The sequence below is a fragment of the Balaenoptera acutorostrata genome, chromosome 11 (genome assembly GCF_949987535.1).
Source record: "Balaenoptera acutorostrata chromosome 11, mBalAcu1.1, whole genome shotgun sequence".
In the NCBI taxonomy this organism is placed as follows: domain Eukaryota; kingdom Metazoa; phylum Chordata; class Mammalia; order Artiodactyla; family Balaenopteridae; genus Balaenoptera; species Balaenoptera acutorostrata.
In genome coordinates this window covers 6,729,932-6,754,520 of record NC_080074.1, presented here as the reverse complement: position 1 = coordinate 6,754,520, position 24,589 = coordinate 6,729,932, and the positions used below count along the sequence as shown (strand labels likewise).

Sequence of the window (24,589 nt, the reverse complement as noted above, 5' to 3'; positions counted from 1 at the left end):
AACCTCAGTTCCGAACTTCGGTAATCGAACTGGGGGTGGGACTGCATTTAAAACCCAAATGGAAAGTAAGAAGGTGATTGCAGATGAATTTTCCTTTCAGTCTCTCTGGGAAGTTGGGACAGTTTATGATCATTTTGCAATGGCCAGAAATCCATTTTGTGAAATGCTGCTTTTTGTTTGTTTTTTTCTCTACCAAAACATCACAAAGTCATCGGGGGTTTTATGAACTCTGATTTAAAAAAAAAAAAAAAAAAAAAAAAAAGCTTTTTTTTCCAGCGTGGTTAGGATGTGGAGTTTCCTGGTGAAGAAATATTCAGGTTTATTTGGCTTCTCTGAGGTTTTTGGGCATGTAGAGACTTTCCTGGGACAGAGAGGGAAGAGAATGGGGAGGCTCAGGGCTTAGGGGAGATGACATCAGAAGTGAGAGGGGAGGTGGGGTTACCAGGGGATGGAGCCTGGAGCCCTAGCCATGGCGAGGCTCAGGCAGTGGCAGAAATGGAGGAGAGGGTGACAGGGCAGCATCGGCTGAGGACAGAGGTCTGAGGGCAGGGAAGCCAGGTAGCTGTTTCCAGGGGCACAGTCCCCATGCTGGCCTCTTTCTGATGGGGTGCTCCTATCCAGGCGGACTCACCTGGCATGAGTTGTCAGGAGTCAGACTGGCCAAACATGGAGGAAGCGGAAATTGGTTAAAGACCAATGTAAAAATGACATTGACTACAAATGAATTATCCTGACTTAGAAGGTGCTTCCAGATCTTGCAAAGTGGGGTCAATATACACCCTTCCTCAAAGGGTGAGTGTGAGGATTAAATGAGTTAACATGTATAAAGTGCTTATGCTAGCGCTTGGCTGAGAATAAGGGCTGAAAAACCAATCGTCACCATCATCATTCCCCCCTCCTCCATTTAAATAGAAAATTATTCACTGGAGTCAGCTGTGTTCTTTCAAACCAAGAAAGGTTTTGTTATAAGAGAGTTCCATGCTGCTATTAAAACAGTGGATTGCTAAAGGCAAATAAGGAGGTGCTTCGACTTTCCTGAAATTTGAGGAAATTTAGGTTCAGGATTTCTATCTTTTAAGCACAAACTTGACACACATCTTTTGCATGGCTTTCAAGTTCAGCCACTGACTTTGCCATAGTGCTTCCTGACCTTGCCTCACACTTCCCATCTCCTTTTTATTCTGATTTACAAAAATTAATTGTGGGGACTTCCCTGGCTGTCCAGTGGTTAAGAATCCGTGCTTCCATTGCAGGGGCCGTGGGTTCCATCCCTGGTCGGGGAACTAAGATCTTGCATGCCGCGTGGCGCGGCCAAAAAAAAAAAAAACAAAACAAAAACAAAAGATTGGTTGTGGTAAAATATACATAACATAAAATGTATCCTTTCAACCATTTTTAAAAATATTTATTTATTTATTTATTTTTGGCTGCATTGGGTCTTTGTTGCTGCACGCGGGCTTTCTCTAGTTGCAGCGAGCGGGGGCTACTCTTTGTTGCGGTGCTCAGGTTTCTCATTGCTGTGGCTTCTCTTGTTGCGGAGCATGGGCTCTAGGCGCGCAGGCTTCAGTAGTTGCGGCACGTGGGCTCAGTAGTTGTGGCTCATGGGCTCTAGAGCGCAGGCTCAGTAGTCGTGGCACACGGGCTTAGTTGCTCTGCAGCATGTGGGATATTCCTGGACCAGGGCTCGAACCCGTGTCCCCTGCATTGGCAGGTGGATTCTTAACCACTGCACAACCAGGGAAGCCCCTCAACCATTCTTAAATGTAAAGTTCAGTAGTGTTCAGTACTACATTCACATTATTTTGGCTCATCAGCATTTTCTTTCTTTTTTTTAAAATTAATTTATTTCGTTTTTTATAGAACTTTAGTTGCGGCATGCGGGATGTTTAGTTGCAGCATGTGGGATCTAGTTCCCTGACCAGGGATCGAAGCCGGGCCCCCTGCATTGGGAGCGCGGAGCCTTAGCCACTGGACCACCAGGGAAGTCCCCATTATTTTCATTTTGAATATTACCTTGCAGGATCTTGGTGGTAAAATGTTCTCTCTCTCAGCCTTCACTATTCAATCCTTGTTGTTTCCTCCCAGACTCCAGTAAAATGAACTCTTGCTGAAAATTTCAGCTGGGGGTGGGGTGGGGGTCACATCTCGTGACTTTAGACCAAGCTGGGGTCAAAGGTGCTGCTCCCCCGGCCCTTCCTCTGCCACGGGCCCTGCTCAGCAGCAGTGGAGAGCACAGCTGGGCACACTTCATCCACAACCCAGCAAGGGCTCTTCCAGGGCAGAGTGAGCCTTTAGTAAGCTATTGTCTCTAAGGTACTTCACCACCCAGAAACAGCTGGTCCAAGAATATGGGGCGTGACCTACTGAAGACTCAAGGTATGTCCCCAGTTGGGAGGCAACACCTGAAAAATGGGGTCCTGACTTAGAGGATAAAGCGTATGTGCTGAATCAGAGGCCAACATATCCCGTAACAGAACACACAGTGAGGAATCATGACTACACCCAGTAATCACTCATGGAATTTTTGTTTTCCTGTTCCTGAAACTTGCAAGGGGAAATGTTTCCAACAGTGGACAGAACAATGATGGTTCCACTGAATTGGAAGCTGGGACTGCCAGGGGGCCATGTTAGGCTCCTTCTCCAAGGGACCAAAATAAATAACTAAAATAAATATATATATATAATATATAAAATATAAATTATATATTTAAAATAATATTATTATTATCACCCTAACATTTGCCCAGTGGTTTTTTTGTAGTATATTCACAGAATTAGGCAACCATCATCACTAATTTTAGAACATTTTCATCATTCCAGAAAGAACTGCCATTCCTATTAGCAGTCACTCCCATTCCCCCCTCCCTCAGCCCCTGGCAGCCACTAATGCATTTTCTGTCTCTATGGATCTGCCTGTTCTGGACATTGCGTATAAACGGAACCACACGGTATGCGGCTTTTTCTGTCTGGCTTCTTTCACTCAGCATGCTTTCAAGGTTCATCCATGTTGTAGCACGTGTCAGTACCTCATTCCCTTTTATTGCTGAATAATATTCCATTGTATTGTATGGATATATCCATTCATCAGCTGATAGATATTTGGGTTGTTAATGCATTTGGCTATAATAATAGTACTGCTATGAACATTCACGTACATGTTTTTATGTGGATATGTGTTTTCAGTTCTCTTGGGTATACAACTGGGAAGGGAATTTCTGGGTCATGTGGTAACTCTATGCTTAGCTTTTTGAGGAATTGACAGACTGTTTTCCAAAGCCGCTGCACCGTTTTTACATTCCCCCAGCAATGTATGACATCTCTCTGACACTTGTCATTGTCTGTCTTTCTGATTATAGCCATCTTAGTGGGTGTGAAGTGGTATCTCACTGTGGCTTTGGTTCCATTACCCTAGTGATTAATGATGTTGAACATCTTTTTTTTTTTTTTTAAAGAGTTTTCCTTTTTTTATTTTTATTTTTTAATTTTTTTTTTATAGCTACTTTTATTTATTTATTTATTTATTTATTTATTTATTTATTTATTATTTTTGGCTGTGTTGGGTCTTCGGTTCGTGCGAGGGCTTTCTCTAGTTGCGGCAAGCGGGGGCCACTCTTCATCGCAGTGCGCGGGCCTTTCACTATCACGGCCCCTCCCGTTGCAGGGCACAGGCTCCAGACGCGCAGGCTCAGTAGTTGTGGCTCACGGGCCCAGCTGCTCCGTGGCATGTGGGATCTTCCCAGACCAGGGCTCGAACCCGTGTCCCCTGCATTAGCAGGCAGACTCTCAACCACTGCGCCACCAGGGAAGCCCTGATGTTGAACATCTTTTAATGTGCTTTTTGGTCATTGTATATCTTCCCTGGAGAAATGCCTTTCAAATCCATTGTCCATTTTTAAATTTTTTTGTTGTAAGAATTCTTTATATATTCCAGGTATAAGTCCCTTATCAGATATATGATTGATAAATAATTGATTCCATTCTGTGGGTTCTCTTTTCACTTTCTTGATGGTGTCCTTTGAAACATTAAAAAAAAAACTTAATTTTTTTGTTTGTTTGTTTGTTTTTGGCTGCGCTGTGCGGCTTGCGGGATTTTAGTTTCCTGACCAGAGGCTGAACCCTGGCCCTTGGCAGTGAAAGTGCGGAGCCCTAACCACTGGACTGCCAGGGAATTCCCCCCAAATTTTAATTTTAATGAAGTCCAATTTAACGATTTTTTTCTTTAGTTATTTGTGCTTTTGGTGTCATGTTTAAGAAACCGTTGCCTAATCCAAAATTGTAACGATTAAATCCTATGTTTTCTTCTAAGAGTTTTACGGTTTTAGCTCTTACCTTAAGATCTTTGATACGTTTTGAATTGGTTTTCATATATGGTGTGAGGAGGGGGGTCCAACTTCATTCTTTTGCATGTGGATATCCAGTTTTCTAGCGCCATATGTTGAAAAAAACTATTTTTTCCCCATTGAATTGTCTTAGAAAAAAATCGATTGACCGTAAGTGTAAGGGTGTATTTCTGGGCTCTTCAGGCAGCAGTGGCACTTAGTTCCAGTTTCAGACTTTTTTGCACACTCTGCATCCCACCCTCTCAGAGACTCTGGCACCAGCTGACTGGCACCCCACCCTCAGAGGCCTGGGGCTGGCTCAGTGGGATCCTTTCTCCAAGCTCCCGAGGCAGCAACACCAGGGGAGCAGCATTTGCCTGGGCTGAAGAAACCGGCTCATCCAAGGTCATTTCTTCTTCCAGAGACAGCCTGTATCCAGAGACTGATCAATGTGAACTATAAGGACCCAGCTCCTTGCCCCAGCTCAGGACAACTCTGCAAGGCCATCTCAGCTCCAGAGCGACCATGGGGTTGCCTGAGCCTTGTAATGGGACTGCATCACAGTTCAACTCCTCCTTTGCAGCTAAGTTGTCCTCTAAGTTCTTATAAATGAAATGACATAGAACTATCGCATGCCCTGGGGGGTTATTCTCAATCGACCTAAGCCAATCCTGGTTATTCCACTGCCTTTGCTAGTAATTGGAGCAGGAATGGACACATGATGCTATTCTGGCCAAGGAGAGTTAGGGGAAGTCAGTTGGAGAAAGGGGCTTCTGAGAAAGTTTTCATAGACACAAGGGAGGAACATTATCTTTTCTGCCTTTTTGCATTAGTGCCTAAGGGTGTGATGCTGTAGTACTGGCAGCCATCTTGAGGCCATGAGGGGACCAGCCTGAGACTAAAAGTCAATATACTGGATCCCTGAAGACATGAATATGTTGGTGAGCTAGTGAATTAATCAACCCTAGAGGTACCCTATCACCAGACTCCTGTTGCTTGTGGCAGGCACTGTTAGCGGTCCTCTAGTGTCCATTCCTCCTGTCATCCTTTTAGTAATAGAACCTACTGAGTTTTAGCTGGACATTTACTGCTCCCCCCCCCGCAGTTGCAGACTACACTTCCCAGCATCCTTGGCAGCTGAGTGTGGCCATGTGACTAAGTCCGGGCCAATGGGATGTGAGCAGAACATCCCATTGCAAATTCTGGATCATCTCCTTAAAGATGTTTGCCTTGGGCACTCTCTTCCCCTGTTCTCACTCGCTGAAAAATAGCAACAGCTGGAGCCCTTTGGAAGCCCTATCTTGGAGATGACAGAGTGGTCCCATTGGCCTTGGGGCTGCGATGTGAGAGAGAAACAGTCTTCTACCTTATTTAAGTGACTTTATTTGGGGGTCTTTTTGTTACCAGCAGCTTCCCAAGTACTTTAGCCAATATATCATGTGGGCTAATAAAGGCCCTCCTGATCTCAGCCACCTGAGTTGTTTCTAGCAGCCAGGACCTCGTCTCTGCTCTTTCTCTCCTTGGAAGTTGATGGGGGCTGGGGCTGTGTTCTGATTTTCACTGACTGTGGACTATGTGGCTACAAGGAACGTCTTCCCGTTTGGGGGCGTCTCCTCCCCCCGCCCCACTGAGTTCAGTCTCACCCACCACCTTGGTTCCCTCCTGCTGCTGCTTCCGGCCCAGGGAGGTGGATGCCCTCCCCACACCCCACCGCAGAGCCTACATCACACTTGAGCCCACGGTCAGTTGTCAGGCCCCGAAGCCGTGTCCAGTCCTGACCCCTCCACCTCACAGCAAACTTCCCGGCATGCCTTGCACTGGCTGGTCCACTTTAGGACAAACAGAGATTTAGGAACAAGTGAACCATGAAACCAGACTTCCAGGAATATGGTCCTAAGTTACTCCTCATCCTCGTTCACAGATAGAGGACATTCCAACTGAACATGTAAACAAGAAGTTGAATATTGATACAGCAGCAAGGGGGAATTATCCCTCTACTCCAGAGCTGCTGGAAAAGCTACTTCCTTGCTTGCCTGTGCCTGGCCAGCCGGGAAGGTTCATTAAATAATTGATAGCAAACCTGCCTTGGGCCCCTGCTGCACCACTTGCTGCCCCCCAATAAAGGAATGGGTCCTCATCTTCTTCCCCAACCTCCAGGCATAAACATCTGTAAACACATCTGCCAGAAACAAATAACATGGTTCCTAGGATCTGATTACTGTCCCCAGGGCAGCCTTCCCCGGGAGCCCGCCCCTCCCTTCCTTCTCCTTTCCGAGAACTTAAGAACAAATGCCCAACAAATGTTCCAGCTCCTACTCCAAAGGTGGGGGTGGGGTGTGGGGGTGGACAGCCTGAGGCTGCCAGGCATCAGGCCGACTGTGGACTTGGGATGGGGCAGAAGGAAGCACGGGGTCTCTGGTCCAGGCAGAGGGGCCCAGGGAGGGCTCTGGGCTCCGGTCCGTGGGCGTTGCACAAAAGAGGTGATGAGGAGTCCAAGCTCCCACCCTAGGCTGGCACTGGAGCCCTCTCTAGCCCCCCAGCCAGCCTCCTTCCTGCCCTGAGCTCTTTCCTCAGGACAGCCAAGGCCTGGGTTCAAATCACAGCACTGGCTGAGCCTGTTTCCCCACGTAGAAACGGAGGTGTGTTGTATATAACGTGCTCCATGCCAGGCGCTGTGCTGGCTCCTGTGATCGTCACAAGCAGGCTAGAAGTGGGTACCATCCGTCTCCTCATTGTAAAAGAGGCCACGGGCACAGCTCTGGCCAGGGCCAGGAAGCAGGGAAGGGTGATCTTTGGGCCCCCCTGCCCTGCCCTGGGCATTAGGACGGTTCCTCCCAGCCCAGAGGAGGTACCAGAACACAGCACCAGGACAGGCGAGGCTGGGGGCCTCCAGGCTAGGGGGTGAGGGCAGCAGGGGGCACCGACTGGCCTCACAGCCTGGAGACGAATCAGCCTTTCTCCTGTTACCTCGGCTCCGCCTACACCCACCCTCGAGGCCTCTATTCCCCAGAATACTGCTGTTATTTCTGGCTGGTGGATCCTGCCTGGTGTAGAGCTTGCTGCATTAAGAGGCTGGGTGTGGGGCAGCCTTAGTGAGGGGAGGGCTCAGCGAGGTACAGCCCACAACCATCCTGGCCAATGCATGGAGGGTCCTTACTAGAATGTGAAAGAGAAAAAAGTCAACCCCAAACCTCTGTGTCCCCTCTCTGTCCCTCCCTGCCCACCTTCTCAGAGACAAGGATGCCAGGAGCATCTGAGAGTTCGCCCATCCTTGGAGGGCCCTGCCTGGCATGGTGTGAGGAGACTCTAGGGATAAGGCTGCCGCCCTGACCACCATGCCAGGATGGGGTCCTCTGAGAAGGCCTGTAAACCTGCACTCCTGCAGAGCTGGCCACAGCTGCTCTGGCCTGGCCTGATTCTTTGGGTTAGAAGGTGTCCAGGGTGGCCGAGGGCCCAAGGAGCCCTAACTGATGGTCCCAGCGAGAGGGGGGTACAGAGCTGGTCCCTCCGGGCCCTCAGCTCTGCATGGACTGATGGGAACTTCTTGAGGCCTCTGCAAAGCCCCATGGATGTCCCCCTGCCATGAGCCTGAGCCCAACCTCAGGAATGACCCTGAGAGAGCCTTGACATGGCTCTGCCCTTCAAGATCTTTGGAGGGACGGGCCAAGACGCCAATGGTCACGGAGGATGCCTGAAAGCTGTGGGGCTGGAGGAGGGGGCAGTCAGGGAAGGCTTCCTAGAGGGGACATCAGCCTTATGGGAAAGAACAAGAGTTTGTTGGTGAAGGTGCTTGGGAAGGCACTGCAGGCAAGCAGCAAAGTCATAGAGAGTACCAACACACGGCCATTAGGGTGGGGAGGGGAGTCAAGAATGTGGTTTAATGCCAGTGGAAGGCAATGCTCAAGGCTGGAGAGGGAGGCTGGGCCAGATTATGGAGGGCCTTGAATGCTGGGCCCAGGAGTTGGGCTTTGTTCCCTAGGCAACAGGGAGCCAAGGAAGAGTTTAGGGTGAGGGAGTGACATGTCTGTTTCATCTCTGTATGTGACCACTTAGTAGGCACTCATGATATGATGGCCAAGTGACTAAACAATGCTTCGGGACTTCCCTGGTGGTGCAGTGGTTAAGAATCCGCCTGCCAATGCAGGGGACACAGGTTCGAGCCCTGGTCCGGGAAGATCCCACATGCTGCGGAGCAACTAAGCCCGTGAACCACAACTACTGAGCCTGTGCTCTAGAGCCCGCGAGCCACAACTACTGAGCCTGTGTGCCGCAACTACTGAAGCCCGCGAGCCTAGAGCCCATGCTCTGCAACAAGAGAAGCTACAGCAATGAGAAGCCCGTGCACCACAATGAAGAGTAGCCCCCGCTCACCACAACTAGAGAAAGCCTGCGCGCAGCAACGAAGACCCAACGCAACCTAAAATAAATAAATTTATTTAAAAAACAAAAAACAAACAAGCAAAAACAATGTTTCACACTAAGAGGTCATCCCACTTGCTCGAGTATATATATATATATATAGAGAGAGAGAGAGAGAGAGAGATTGTTTGTATTATTAAAGTAAAATCTACTCATTCTAAGAAAATTTTAAAAGATAGGTGAGGTGACGTTGTGGTTGGAGAAATAACTGACACAGTATTCATGGTTCTCATCAAAAACATTACCTGCTCTTGAATACCCCTACAGCCATGGATCTCACCTCCTTACCAGGCTGCGCAAGACCTTTTTTTAAAAATTAATTAATTAATTAATTATATTACTTTTTGGCTGTGTTGGGTCTTTGTTGTGGTGCGCGGGCTTCTCATTGTCGTGGCTTCTCTTGTTGCAGAGCATAGGCTCTAGGCACGCAAACTTCAGTAGTCGTGGCACGCGGGCTCAGTAGTTGTGTCTCGCGGTCTCTAGAGCGCAGGCTCAGTAGTTGTGGCGCACGGGCTTAGTTGCTCCGCGGCATGTGAGATCTTCCCAGACCAGGGCTCGAACCCGTGTCCCCTGTGTTGGCAGGCGGATTCTTAACCACTGCGCCACCAGGGCAGTCCTGCCCGAGACCTTCTGCTGGCAGAATCCAGAGGCCTCTAAACACCTCCCCCTCGGCTGCCACAGAGCAGCCTGCTGACGCCCAGAGTTTCTGACAGCATCGCCCATCCTAGCTTCCTACAGGGAGGGCTTCTCCAGCCCGGCGGAACGCCCAGCTCTCACAGGCAGCTTCCATCCTCAACACAAACCAGCTGGGGCCTCACCCTGCAAGGAGCAGATTTTCCTCTGACCCATCCCTGGGGCTGCCGGCACGGTACTTCTGTCTCTCCTAGGTTCTCCGCCAGACAGCCAGGGTGAGGCAGGAGAGATCCCACAGGCCTCACACCACCCTCCCTGGGCCTCCTCTAAGCTTGGAGGTACACGCCCCCAGTCTGGTGGTGGGCTCCGTATTTGGCTCAGTTTAGAACAGATTCAGGCTCATTATGGGGTGGGGGCGGGCATGGGGCCTGACTGAGGCTGTCTGTGAGCCTTGAAAAGGGAGGTGGGAAGCAGGCTTCTCCCATTCTCCACCGCAGTTGCTCTCCAGCACCGGGGCCGTGAGCCTGCCCAGCGGCCAGGCCCCCGGGCCCCCCTGACCTAGGCAGGCTGCGTGACCTCACCGTCCCCACCACCACCACCGCCAGCCCCAGCTGCCTCCTCAGCTGCAGGGTGAGGCCAACAGTGCGAATGAATGTATATCATCAAGCAAAAAGCACTAAATATTGTATTTATTATTCTCACTTTTATTGTGTTTATTGCGGGTAGGGTAAGGGGTGTTTCCTTTAAAATGCTTTTCCTGAGCCACAAGAACTCCAGGGCCCCTGCCCGTGAGTGGGCAGCTGGCACGTGTCACTCCTGCAACATTTCTGGAAAGAAGGATGAGGTGGGCAGGCAGGCCCTCCCCCAAAGAGCTCCCCAGGCCAGCTCTGCCGGCCTCGGCCCCCTTGAAAAAGAAACCCAAACCCCAAAAGCACCCCACCCCTTGGGCTCACGAAGCTGGGTGTGCTTTCTGGCTACCCCACAAGCGGCCTCCTCTCCTTCCTTCCTACCCCCTTTCCTTGGGCTTCTCCGTGCTCCCCTAGTGGGCACTTCAGCCCCAGCCTGCCTGCTTCCCGCGCTGCCCTGGAAGATGCTTTCATACTTGCTGGGCTTGCCTGTTGTCTACAAGACCCAGGATGCTTACCCGGTGCACTCCAGGTGATTCTGGCTGGGCACCCTTCCCCCACCACTGGTCGCCTCTGCCCTGTGACAGTGCACTGGCCTAGGGGTAGAGGCGACCAGGCCCACCAGCCTCCCGCTAGCTTGAAGGGAGCAGGTCCCGGGGCCCGCAGCACGCCTTCCGGTAGCAGCTCTTGGGCCGACAGTTCCCCGCCCTCCCCGCTGCCTCTGCCCCAGATCCCGGGCTGCAGCAGCTCAGGTCTCCCCAGGAAGGGTGGCCGATCCCTTTCCTTCAGGATGCTGGGGGCACGGAGGGAGCCAGCCAGGCCCCTCACAAGTAAAGCTTCATGGCCTTGTGCGTCGTGGGGCAGTAGCGGGCGTGGAGCTGAGCCAGCAGTGCCCTGGACGTGGCCTTGAAGCGCGTGCCCTGGCTCTTCTTGTTCCACACATGGACAGCGTAGGTGGCGTTGAGCAGCCGGGACAGCTCCTCGGGGCTGACGTCTTCAAAGTACTTCTTCCAGTTCTGCCAGGGGATGGGGTAGAAGGCCTCGTAGGGCAGGGTGGTGACGCCGCGGCAGGCGTGGCTCTCGCCCAGGCTGCGGATGGAGCACCACTTCTTGAAGACCCGCGTGAGCAGCTGTGGGCCCTGGTGGCCCCAGATCCAGCCGTTGTAGTGGGCCACGAAGTCGCGCATGCACAGCGCCATGAACTCGTGGTGGCGCTCGAAGGCCAGGAAGGCGCCGTTGAGGACATAGCGGGACTGGGTGCCCAGCGCGTTGGTCAGGTTCCCCAGGCTCTTGAGGACGATGAAGTCCGTGTCCAGGTAGATGCCTCCGAACTTCCACATGAGCGCAATCCTGGAGGCATCGGAGAGCACGGGCAGCACGTAGGGCTCCCACCGCCGCTGCAGGGCCGCGTACCAGGCTGCCAGGGGCGTGTCCCGAAACAGCTCCTGCAGGTCCAGCGGGAGCATCTGGACGTTGGGGAAGCAGCCCAGAAGCGAGAGGCCCAGGTGCCGGGGCAGGGAGGCGTTCCCGCCGGGCAGCCCCTTCATCAGGACCGCCACCCGGGACTCAGGCTGGGCCCTGGCTGCTGACTCCACTGAGCACATGAACAGGAAGTTGGGGTCCGTCCGGTCGGAGGTCTCCAGGAAGAAGATGTTGCCGGGAGGTGGGGTGCCGGAGGGCGGTGTGCGGGGGACCAAGCGCGGGCAGGGTATGTCAGCAGGCAGGTTAGAGAACTGCCCTTGGCCCCCGGGCTCTCCCACAATGTGCCAGTAGACCATGACGGAGACCAAAAACGTGAACTTGAAGCCGATGATGAACAGGGTGCAGAGCCGCTGCCTCGGGGCACCCCGGAGCAGCCGCAGAAGGCAGTCGGGGGGCCTGGACGTCATCTCCCCAGGTGATGTCAGGAGCCTCCAGCAGGAACTGGCTGGTCTGTAAGAGACGAGCACCGCATTCGGGCAGGCTGCTGGCATCCCTGACCCAAGAAAGACACTTCCTACAAACACCAGCCACAGCCGACGCCGGCTTCCAGAGCCCACGGGCCTGCCGGGTGGTCAGAGCCCCGTCTCCGTGCTCGTCTGTAAAATGGGGGCAGCGGGCCATGGGCTGAGACCTGAGCAGGGTCCCTTTCACTCTGTGACATACCTGTGAGCTCCCCAAGGGCTGGGCCAGCACCACCTACGATGTGCGGCCAACATGGGCCCAGGGCAGGGTCTGGCCTCTCTGCCTGGCAAGGCCTGTCCCCTTTGAACCACGAGGCTGGTAACCTATGATCTGAGGCCCAATGCATGCACCTCTCAGTCCCATTCAGTTCCACCAGCCGTGCCTGGAGCTGGTCCAAGAGGAAGAACTGCCAGTAGCCACAGGGACTTTTAGCAGGAGGCCTGGGGCTCTGGGGGGCCCGGGTGCTGGCAGCCAAGCTCGCTCCGGAGCAGGACGGGCGGACTCTATGCACGTGGGCATGCTGGCCAGGTCCCGAAGCCCTTGGTCAAGACATGACGGGGTCTCCTGGGCCGCTGGCTTCCCCAGCCCCTGCCTGGAGGGAAAGCGACAGGGAGGTTGTGCTATATATAGTCTGTGACTTGACTAGTACCGTTGCCCTTGGACTCTCATTCTCTCCTGATGCCCAGGCTGCTGCTGGCCAGCAGCAGGAACATACTTGGGTGCCTGGCAGGAGGTTGAGAGGAACAAGAGAGGCCTGTGGTGGGACTGTGTGAATGCCTGGGACATGAGGGGCCCCAGGTCTGCCTGAACCAGCAGCAAGACGGTAATACTGGAGCAAGGGTTATATTCATTCATTCAGTGAATACTGACTGTCCTCCACGCACATGTCAGGCAACCTTCTCAGCATTTCACACATATTAACTCATTAAACACTCGCAGCCACCCTGTGGTGAGGAAACTGAGGCACGGAAGTCCGGTAACTCATGCAGATTCCTCTGGCCAGCAAGTGGCAGGGCGGGGTTTGAACCCAGGCCACCTGGCTCCAAAGTCTGTGTTCTCTCCACTGCGCCATCCTGCCTGGCACACAGAGCTTGCAACCATGAATGTGCCTGGCACTTGGGGACTTGGTACACACTGACCAGGACAGTGCTCACTATTAAGAGAGTCCTGGCCACCATTTACTGTAACCCCAGGGGACAGCTGCATAGTTTCCCCTTTAAGGCCAGGAAGCCTGGGTGCAAAGCGGTGGGGGACTGGGTGTAGCCTGGGGGCCAAGGGGGGCCGGAGTCAACCCCTCCCAGGACAGAGGGGCCTTGTGGCCTGAGGGTGGTGCCAGGAGCCCGTGACTTGCTCCCCAAGGCTGAGGCGGGGAACCGTGACCACGTCATGGGCTGGAAACTGACCAGCCTGGCCGGCCCATGGTGGCGAGGTGGGGATCCAGGCAGCCTGGCAGGCCTCCTGGAGACACGCCCTGGCTCAGCAGCCAACCTCCTCTGCCAACAAGAACTCGGTCCTTCCACACGCTCTCCATGCCCGCAAATCCATCTGCAAAAGATGGCGAGAGACAGAGTGAGGCCGGGCAGGCTGGGCCTGCGGCTCCTTTGTTCATTGGTTCCTCCAATCTCTGGGCCCCTCGGCCCCTTAGGGAACATGCTTGTGAGAAGAGAAGACTTAGGTGCAGCCCTGCCCTGGAGGAGCGCTCAGCCTAAGGGGAGACCATTTGGAGAGAGACAAGGACGATAAACTAGATGATGGCTGAATGGAGCAAAGGGGCCAGCAGAGCGGGAGAAGGTGGCTTCCTGGGGGAGGTGACACTTGACGAGAAGGGAATTAGCCAGGTGGGCCTCCATGAGCGCCGTGGGGGCCTGCACACCTCTCTCCCCAGGACCCGGCTCAGTGCCTGGGACACAGTAGCCACACAGGAAACGGACTCGCTGTCTGATTCACTCAGCAGCCAGAGGACCGCTTTAAAAACACAAGTCCGGCCAGGTTGCTTCTCTGCTCAGACCCTGAATGATGGGGGAGGCCCAGTCCACGAGGGGCTGCGTGTCCCCATACCCTGACCTCACACACCCCCTTCTCTCCCCATCACCGCCTGGCCTCCTTGCTCTTTCTCAAACCCATCCCCCCACGCTGCTGTCCCAGGGCCTCCGCACCTGCCGTTCCCTCTGCTTGGAACGCTCTTCCTGCAGGTGTTCACACGGCTCATTCCTTCACCTCCCTTTGGTCTTCACTCAAGAATCACCTTCCCACGGGCCCTCCCCAGCCCCTCCAAGACTCCAACTCCCCCACTACTTCCTAGCCTCCCCCTTTAGTTTATTCTCCCTAGTACTTACGCTAACATACTATACGCTATACGTTTTTGTACTTGTTTGTTTGGGTTATTTATTTGGAACATAACCCTATGAGGACAGGTATTTTTTTTGTGTTTGGTGTGTTTGGTTTAGCCTCCAGAATAGTGCCTGGGTCTTGGTATGTAGTAAATAAATATTGAGTGAGTGAGTGTCTCAGCGTGTGAACCAAGTGAGTGAATGAAGGAGCAAACCAATGAGTGAGCGGAGCTACGAGTGATCAGTGAATTAATGAATGAACAGATGAATGAGTTAGCGAATCAGCGAGTCACGAAATGAGCCAGTGAGCATGTGAGTGAGGAAACTGCGGGTCACAGGGAGGGTGAGCTGCCTGGGATCCCCCAGCCAGGGTCGTGAGTGGCAGAGCCATGATGTAAACCGAGAACCTTGTGTTCCCCTGGCCCTGGTTTTCCCCTGCAGGGAGAGAGGCTATTTCGGTCCTGAGTATTTTTAATCCACTATGAACCACACAGACAGGCAGATGGAGCGAGGCCGTGGTTGCCTGGGGGCCCGCAGCGCTGGAGTGACCTGGCGCTGCCACGGTGCGTGGGGAGTAGGAGCCCGTCAGGGAGGCGGGAGCCCTGGCCGGCCGTGGTTGAGGGGGACAGACACCAGTAGCACCGTATTTGGTGCTGGAGCCCAAGACCCGGGAATAGAAACTGTGTACGGGGCTAAGTTGGCCGCAGCCCAATACCCGTGTGACCTCAGGCCCAAAGCATCCTCCCGGTCCCCTAGATGGGCCTCCCAGCTGCAGCCCAAGTCCCGGCCTTTGTCAGTCGAGCCTGGCATGTTCCTGCCACCTCCTGTCTCCCTGCCCACCACTTCTAGCCCTGCACTGGGGAGATATTCCCAGTGAGCACAGAACTGTGGTCACGTCTCTGCTCTAAGTCCTTCTGTGCCTCCCTGTCATCAGGAGCCCCTGTGATGCATCTCAGGTTGGAAGTAAGGGCGTGGCTGGTGGAGACAGAGGGCTAAAGGTCTGACCAGAGAGAGCCCTGTTGACCTGGCCCTCGGCACCAGCTCCGTGGACCCCACTTTGGGAGCACTGGCCTCGGGGGCCAGGCTCAGGCGCCTAGAAAAGGCTCCCGTACTGGGCACTCATCATCCCTTCATGGCCTGCACCCACCTCTGCCCCACAGCAGGGGCGCTCCACCCCTGACCCTCGCTGGGCTCCTGTGTCCAGCCCAGGGCAGGAGAAAAGGGTTATAAGTCACGTGTAGCTGGGGTTCCCAGGGGAGATGGAGTGGCTGTCTGCTGGTTTTGCTTGCCCAGCATCCAGTCCCACTTCTTTTTTTTCTTTTTTTTAAGTTTTTTTTTTTTTGATGTGGACCATTTTTAAAGTCTTTACTGAATTTGTTACAATATTGCTTCTGTTTTATGTTTTGGTGTTTTGGCCGGGAGGCATGTGGGATCTTAGCTCCCCGACCAGGGATCGAACCCGCACTCCCTGCATTGGAAGGCAAAGTCTTAACCACTGGACCGCCTCATTCCCACTTCTGATAACAGCACCCCAATTTCCTTTGGAGAACCACCCCTGCCCCACAGATTCCACTCCCAACTCTGGGGTGGCCCCGTGGTTCAGGTCTGGCTACTGCCTGTGTCGTGTTCCCCCAGCCACAGTGACTGGCCCCGCCCTCTACCTTCAGAGCTTAGAAGGTGCCAAGGATGCTGGTGAGCTGCTCACCGGGAGAGGACATGCACAGGACCAAGCGAACACAAGACAGAAGCCCTCTGGCACTTACCGGGTTTAGGAGCCACGAACTATCCCAAACTAGAGACAACCTGCCCAACCTCTCATGCTAGAGGGGGTGAAATTGAGGCTCAGATATGCTCAGACCCACACAGAATCACAGCCGAGGCAGGACCAGAACTCAGCTCTCACACCAGCACACGTGCGACTAGATATCAGGGTGGTGAATTCTCCATTGTTTCCCTCCCACGGGCCCTGGGGGCTGGGAACCAGCTCTGGATGTGGCCTCAGGGGATGCAGGCAACTGCCAGTCCTCTTCTTCTGGGACAGGTCACTTAATGCCAGGGGCCTCAGTTTCCTCACCCGTGGAAGGGGAGCACAGTGACTGCCCTAGGTACTGCGTGCATTTCTACCTGCACTTGGACCTTGCTGGCTCTGCTGTTGGTTGCGGGGCGGGGTGCGGTTTGGAAACCAAAGCCTGTGGGCAGATATGCATAGGAAGGGCAGAGGAGGCACTGCCAGAGGGTCTTTCTCTTCCTGGAGACCCACAGGACTGAGGAGATAGCAGCTGATGGGACCCTGTCCTCTGAAATGCAGGGCGGACCACAACCTGAGAGGAGAGGAGAGCCTCAAAGCAAATGATCACACCTTCTGAAGATTTCTCCAATCAGTCAATCAATCAGCAATCAATCAATGCCCTAACCCCACTCCATCTCTTCCTCTCTTCCTGCTTTCTGTCCCTGGTCTCTCTCTTCCTCTCCCTGCTGCCCCTCCAGGTCTGTCTGTCTGTCTGTCTGTCCGTCTCTCCCTCCATCTCTCTCCCTCTCAGCCAACCCTGGGAGGCCTTTTTTTTGGTCCCTGATCCCACGACACCACATCGGGGGCAGGGTCGCAATGGAAAGACAGAGAGAGACAGGGGCCAGAGACCAGGCTGACAGGACCGAAAGGACCTAGAGGGACAGCTGCCTCTCCCCTCGCCCCAAATAAGCTGCTGCCCGAGGGAGGGACACGAAGGCCCCAGCTGGCACCTGTGCCCCATGCCAAGCAGAAGAAACCAGGATGAATTATGTACTGGGAGGTTTGGGGCTGGGGACCCAGGGGGGATGCAGTGGGTGACAGAGAAGACAGGGGAGTCTGCTGCATCCTTCTGCTTGATGAGGAAGCATCTCATGGGGTCAGGAGGCCCTGGCCCGGCTTTAGCTGGGGTCAGTGTGTTTCTCAGTTCAGCCTGACCACCAGTGAGGGGTGCAGCTATTATTCCAGCTAATCCCAGCCCCCGCTCCCCTGTTTAACTTTCAGAAAATTTAGGTGACTTGTCCAAGGGGCCATAGCTAGTGGCACTGGGGCTGGAGCCAGCTTCCAGGTCTGCCCAACCCTGCTGAATTTGCTGTGTGACCTTAGGCAAATCACTTCCCCTTTCTGGAGAACAAAGCTAACCAAACATTCTAACTGTGGGGACACAGGGCATGTGCTGATCAACTTCCTTGATAAGTTAACATTTTGATAACCCGAGGCTATACACTGAGGTATCCAGGGGAAGGTCACCAGGCCAGGAAATGGAGCATAGAATTCAAACCCAGGTCCCTCCTGACAGCTTCTGTTCTGCCACTAATTGGCTATGTGACCTTGGGCCTGTGCCTGCCCCATATCCTTTTCATCCACAAAACTGAGTGGGGTGGGCTCTTCGGTCTTAGAACTCAGACCCTCCTGGGTGTGAAAAATCAATACTTAGAGCTTCCAAACCCTACTTGAACGGTCTGCTGTCCTGTCTACCCCCGCTCTTTCAGGGCATAAATAAATGATTTCTGCTCAAGAATTAACAGTGACAGTTACTAGACGTCAGTGATCCTTGTAAAAGTGGCTGTTTTCAGAGCAGAGGTTATAAAATGTTCCCCCTCCAAAGCCTGTAAGGTATTCCAAAGCCAGAAATCAAGCAGGCAATGGCTTGCTCTTTGGGGGATATTACAAACAGAAAAATTAGAGAGGCGGAGACCTCTTTTTCCAATAGGAATAAGGCAGATTCTTAGTTCTGAATCTTTCCTCTTCTACTGATGTCAGACAGAGCAACAGGGCAAAGAAAAAATAAAACACAAGCTACAGCATTAGGGAAATCAGGAGCAGGAAAAACCCCTAAACTCCAAGTTACATGTAAGTGTGGCACAAAGCACCTGAGGCCAGCAGATACAGCAGTGAGCGGGGCGGGGGGGGAGGGGGGGAAGAATGGGGTGCAGGGGGCACCCAGTAGTGCAAGATTGCAGAAATCACCACTTCTAAAAGGAAGATGGGAACTTCCCTGGTGGCCCAGTGGCTAAGAATCCAAGCTCCCAATGCAGGGGGCCCGGGTTCGATCCCTGGTCAGGGAACTAGATCCCACATGCCTCAGCTAAGGATCCCGTGTGCTGCAACTAAGACCCGGCTCAGCCAAATAAGTAGATAAATAAATAAATAAACAAAAGGGAGATCAATAAGACAGGAGCTGGGGGCTTAATGAACCAGGGGGGTTCAAGATTGGAGACAGTGGCCTCATTTTTTAAAATAAAAGCAGTTTTATTTTATTTTTTTATTTTATTTTTTTTTTTGGCCATACCATGCTGCGTGTGGCATCTTAGTTCCCAGATCAGGGATCAAACCTGTGCTCCCTGCAGTGGAAGTACAGAGTCTTAACCACTGGACCGCCAGGGAAGTTCCTGGCAGTAGCGTCTTGAATCGGGTTGGGTTCTGAGAGGCAATGGAAGAGTGGATGCAGACAAAGGCCATATTTTAAAGGAACAATCCATTCATGTAAAAACAGAGGAGGGGGCTTCCCTGGTGGCGCAGTGGTTGAGAATCTGCCTGCCAGTGCAGGGGACACGGGTTCGAGCCCTGGTCTGGGAAGATCCCACATGCCGTGGAGCAACTAAGCCCGTGAGCCACGGCTACTGAGCCTGCGCATCTGGAGCCTGTGCTCTGCAACAAGAGAGGCCGCAATAGTGAGAGGCCCGCGCACCGAGATGAAGAGTGGCCCCCGCTTGCCGCAACTAGAGGAAGCCCTCGCATAGAAACAAAGACCCAACACAGCCAAAAATAAATAAATAAATAAATTTATATATATATAAAAAAAAAACAGAGGAGGGAGTCTTTCAGCAGAGAAATCTAGAGAACAATCCTGGCCTCTCTCCCAATTTCCACCAAAACCTCCGGTTAGTTGCTGGTCCAGGAAAATTCAACTAATTCAAATAGAGAGAAAAAAAAATTGTTAAAGGCATAAACACAACATCCATACAAATATGCTACGTGAGTGAAGAGGGAAAGGAACACTGATGTTCCCTCTTGTATAAAGAAGATTCACTATAAAAATATTGCCACAAAACAAAAATTCTAATCCAAAATTGCAGCATGAATTTAAAACAGTCAAAATAAAAACCTTGAGAAAGAGTAATTCCAGCTTGAAGAAAGACCAGAAAGCAGAAATACAAGAACTGGAGAAGAAATGGACAGAAAGTGTGATGGCAAGATATGAGGATGGGGACTTCCCTGGTGGCACAGTGGTTAAGAATCCGCCTGCCAATGCAGGGGACACGGGTTCAAGCCCTGGTCCTGGAAGATCCCACATGCCACGGAGCAACTAAGCCCATGCACCACAATTACTGAGCCCTCGTGCCCCAACTACTGAAGCTCACGCGCCTACAGCCCGCGCTCCACAACAAGAGAAGCCACCTCAATGAGAAGCCCACGCACTGCAACGAAGAGTAGCCCCCACTCGCCGCAGCTAGAGAAAGCCTGCGCACAGCAACGAAGACCCAACGCAGCCCAAAAAAATAAATAAGCAAATAAAAATTTTAAAAAAGATATGAGGATGATAGGTGAGAACTGATAGACATGCTACATAAATAGTTGCATGTGTGCAGCAAATTCAAGTTTTGCTTTTTTGGAATGTCCTAGAATTTCTTTTCCTTTTAATATTTTCTACCCACAGTTGGTTGAATCTGTGAATGTGGAACCCACAGATACGGAGGGCTGAGGGTACAGCCAAGCTGTTCCTTAATACAAAGGTTAGAGGGACTTCCCTGGTGGCACAGTGGTTAAGACTCCACACTCCCAATGCAGGGGGGCCGGGTTCCATCCCTGGTCAGGGGACTAGATCCCGCATGCGTGCCTCAACTAAGAGTTCGCATGCCACAACTAAGGAGCCAGTGAGCCGCAACTAAGGAACCCACCTGCTGCAACTAAGACCCGGCGCAACCAACAGCCACTATGGAGAACAGTATGGATGTTCCTTAAAAAACTAAAAATAGAACTACCATATGACCTAGCAATCCCACTACTGGGTGTATACCCTGAGAAAACCATAATTCAAAAAGAGTCATATACCACAATGTTCATTGCAGCACTATTTACAATAGCCAGGACACGGAAGCAACCTAAGTGTCCATCGACAGATGAATGGATAAAGATGTGGCACGTATATACAATGGAATATTACTCAGCCATAAAAAGAAACAAAATTGAGTTATTTATAGTGAGGTGGATGGACCTAGAGTCTGTCATACAGAGTGAAGTAAGTCAGAAAGAGAAAAACAAATACCGTATGCTAACACATATATATGGAATCTAAAAAAAAAAATGGTTCTGAAGAACCTAGGGGCAGGACAGGAATAAAGACACAGACGTAGAGAATGGACTTGAGGACACGGGGAGGGAGAAGGGTAAGCTGGGATGAAGTAAGGGAGTAACATTGAAATATATACACTACCAAAGGTAAAAAAAATAGCTAGTGGGAAGCAGCTGCATAGCACAGGGAGATCAGATTGGTGCTTTGTGACCACCTAGAGGGGTGGGATAAAAAGGGTGGAAGGGAGACGCAAGAGGGAGGGGATACGGGGATATATGTATGCATATAGCTGATTCACTTTGTTATACAGCAGAAACTAACAGAACATTGTAAAGCAATTATACTCCAATAAAGATGTTAAACAAATAGTGAAATAAAATAAAGGTTACACACTAATAGTTTCAAAATATAAGGACTTAGGCAATAATGTATTATGAGGAAAACTGAGGAATAAGCACAGCCAACCAAATGGTGATTAGAATAACTTTAGTAACAGGACTGAATATATTTAACTTCAGCTCCCCGCTCCCCCACCCGCCTCCAAAAAAGAGATGGTAGGAATAAGGATGACATAATGGAATGACAATGTTATCTAGTCAGGCCATGTAAAAATGATACACCTAAAAAAATTGGTAGGGCAGGCAGAAAGAAGGTAGAAAGTAGAACAAGCTCAGTGGTTGCCTTATCTTTAACTGCTAGGGGTAAAAGCTAAAGTAGTAAAAGTTTAAGCATATTTAAAGTACAAAGGTGATAGTAAGAAGGATAATACTACCTAATTTTATTGCATCTAATAAGATACATCATTATGTCATATAACACTAAGAAATTAAAATGCTGCCAACTAAGCAATGTTACTTTGCTTTCTTATTATGTAGAATTTTTCTTTTGCAAGAATGTTTTAGTCAGATTTTTTAGCGTTTATTTTTTTCTTTTTTGGCTGCACCACACAGCATGTGGGATCCTAGTTCCCTGACCAGGGATCAAACCCTCACCCCCTGCATCCCTGCATTGGAAGGGCAGAGTCTTAACCACTGGACCACCAGGGAAGTCCCTTAGTCAGATTTATAGCTACTTTTATTTATTTATTTATTTATTTATTTATTTATTTATTTATTTATTTATTTTTGGCTGTGCTGGGTCTTCGGTTCGTGCGAGGACTTTCTCTAGTTGCGGCAAGTGGGGGCCACTCTTCATCACGGTGCGGGGACCGCTCTTCATCGCGGTGCGCGGACCTTTCACTATCGCGGCCCCTCCCTTTGCGGGGCACAGGCTCCAGACGCGCAGGCTCAGTAGTTGTGGCTCACGGGCCCAGCTGCTCCGTGGCATGTGGGATCTTCCCAGACCAGGGCTCGAACCCGTGTCCCCTGCATTAGCAGGCAGATTCTCAACCACTGCGCCACCAGGGAAGCCCCCCTTAGTCAGATTTTTAAATCACCTATCACACCTGTGCACACATAAGAAAGAAAATAAGTGAAATAATTTAGTAGGGTGTTCCTGACACTTCACCACACGTAAAACCTGAATCTTCTGAATGACTTCAACTCAGTGTCACTGATGTCTGTGTTTTCCTACATGGTACCATCAAGTCCAGTTTACACAATGGACTTGAGCATCTGAGGATTTTGGCAGCTGTGGGGATCCTAGAACCAATTCCCTGCTTGGATACCAAGGGACAACCATATATTAATCTTTGGCTCACACTTACCATCAAGTGTGGGTGACACAGCACCTCTTAAAAGAGTGCTTCACTCTTGTCTCCAGAATTTTCTTCTGAGCTGTGGACACCTCTTCAGGTTGTCATGTCACTGCATGTGCAGGAAGTGGCAACTATCATGAACACCACCTGACTGAGAGCTTCCAGAGGCACTGGGATGGAAACAATATATGCCTTACTCACTCAATACAGTATCAGCTGAAACATGGTAGTGACAAGAGAAAGGAGAGGATGAAGAAACAAGTTAAATTTAATGTTGCTCATAGAAGACAAATAATAGATACTATCTAAAGAAAGAAGGAACTAAGAGTTTTTTTTTTTTCATTTATTTATCTTTTGGCTGCATCGGGTCTTAGTTGCGGCATGTGGGATCTTTTGTTCCGGCAGGCAGGCTCTTTGCAACACGTGGGCTTCTCTCTAGTTGTGGCACGTGGGCTCCAGAGCATGTGAGCTCCATAGTTGTGGCACGTGGGCTCTCTAGTTGTGGTGTGCGGGTTCCATAGTTGCGGTGCGTGGGCTTAGTTGCCCCGCGGCATGTGGGATCCCTGACCACGGATTGAACCCACGTCCCCTTCATTGGAAGGCGGATTCTTAACCACTGGACCACCAGGGAAGTCCCTAAGAGTATTGTATAAAGGATAAATATAAATGTATCCACTAGAACAAAAATACAAGCTTTCCGGGCTTCCCTGGTGGTGCAGTGGTTGAGCGTCTGCCTGCCAATGTAGGGGACATGGGTTCGAGCCCTGGTCTGGGAAGATCCCACGTGCCGCGGAGCAACTAGGCCCATGAGCCACAATTACTGAGCCTGCGCATCTGGAGCCTGTGCTCCGCAACAAGAGAGGCCGCGATAGTGAGAGGCCCGCGCACCGCGATGAAGAGTGGCCCCTGCTCGCCACAACTAGAGAAAGCCCTCGCACAGAAACGAAGACCCAACACAGCCAAAAATAAATAAATAAATAAATAAATAAAATAAATTAAAAAAAAATAGTCTGATATTTAAGAAAGCTTGTATTTTTTTAAAAAAATTATTTATTTATTTTTGGCTGTGTTGGGTCTTCGTTGCTGCGCGCGGGCTTTCTCTAGTTGCGGCGAGCGGGGGCTATTCTTCGTTGCGGTGCGCGGGCTTCTCATTGCAGTAGCTTCTCTCATTGTGGAGCACGGGCTCTAGGCGCGTGGGCTTCAGTAGTTGCCGCACACGGGCTCAGTAGTTGTGGCTCACGGGCTCTAGAGCACAGGCTCAGTAGTTGTGGCACACGAGCTTAGTTGCTCCGCGGCATGTGGGATCTTCCCGGACCAGGGATCGAACCCGTGTCCCCTGCGTTGGCAGGCGGATTCTCAACCAGTGCACCACCGGGGAAGCCCAGACTATTTTTTTTTTAAATCAAAGAAAACAGACCACACAGTCAAAGAATAAAGAATATAGCCCTCCCACATGCACAAAGACACATACATACATATGCACACAGCACGAGAGAAAAGATAACAGACATCAGTCATATCAATAAATATAAATAGATTTAACTCACTTATCTTTACAAAGAAAAAGATTTTTAGTTTAGATCTCAAGCAAAACCAAACTCTATCCTGTACTTGAGAGACAAACATCAAAAAATGTGATTTAGAAGGTTAAAAGTGGGGCTTCCCGGGTGGCGCAGTGGTTGAGAATCTGCCTGCTAATGCAGGGGACACGGGTTCGAGCCCTGGTCTGGGAGGATCCCACATGCCGCGGAGCAAATGGGCCCGTGAGCCACAATTACTGAGCCTGCGCGGCGTCTGGAGCCTGTGCTCCGCAACAAGAGGCCGCGATAGTAAGAGGCCCGCGCGCTGCGATGAAGAGTGGCCCCCGCTTGCCACAACTAGAGAAAGCCCTCACAGAAACGAAGACCCAACACAGACAAAAATAAATAAATTTCCTTTAAAAAAAAAAAAAGAAGGTTAAAAGTAAAAGAATGAGCAAAGGTTTAAAGACACATACAAACAAAAACAAAGCTGGGGCCATAATCTTAGTATCTGACAATGGGAGTTAAAGCCAAACATCACCGAATGAGACAAAGAAGGGTCATTTATAATGCTAAGTGGTATAATTCACAATGAACCAAAAACACTGCAGCAATTTTCAGGAAGAAGAAACTACAGGGATATCAGAATAACTAGATTGAAACACACAATTAACAGACTTTAATTCACCTCTCTCAGCCCAAGAAACACAAATAAGAATTCAGAAGACCTACAAAATAATCAGAAGGTACTACTCTGTATCAAACTCTCAATTCACTTTCTTTTCAAGAGCTGATGGAAC

General features: G+C 51.0%; 1 protein-coding gene across 5 annotated transcripts in view; it reads right to left on the bottom strand.

Annotated features, from left to right (window-relative positions):
* Positions 1–8,810: 8,810 nt before the first annotated feature.
* Positions 8,811–24,589, bottom strand: part of A4GALT (alpha 1,4-galactosyltransferase (P blood group)) — a 28,410-nt gene continuing 12,631 nt past the window's right edge. The window contains exons 2-4 of one of the 5 annotated variants that reach the window (XM_057557371.1): positions 22,279–22,439; positions 13,345–13,486; positions 8,812–11,929 (exon numbers count right to left, since the gene is read on the bottom strand). In XM_057557371.1, coding sequence (XP_057413354.1) covers positions 10,822–11,886 — 1,065 coding nt within the window. In that variant the 5' untranslated portion in view covers positions 11,887–11,929; positions 13,345–13,486; positions 22,279–22,439 and the 3' untranslated portion in view covers positions 8,812–10,821. Of the gene's footprint in view, positions 11,930–13,344; positions 13,487–22,278; positions 22,446–24,589 lie in introns of those variants that run through there. The other 4 variants (XM_007189149.3, XM_057557372.1, XM_057557374.1 and 1 more) reach the window with 4 other exon arrangements.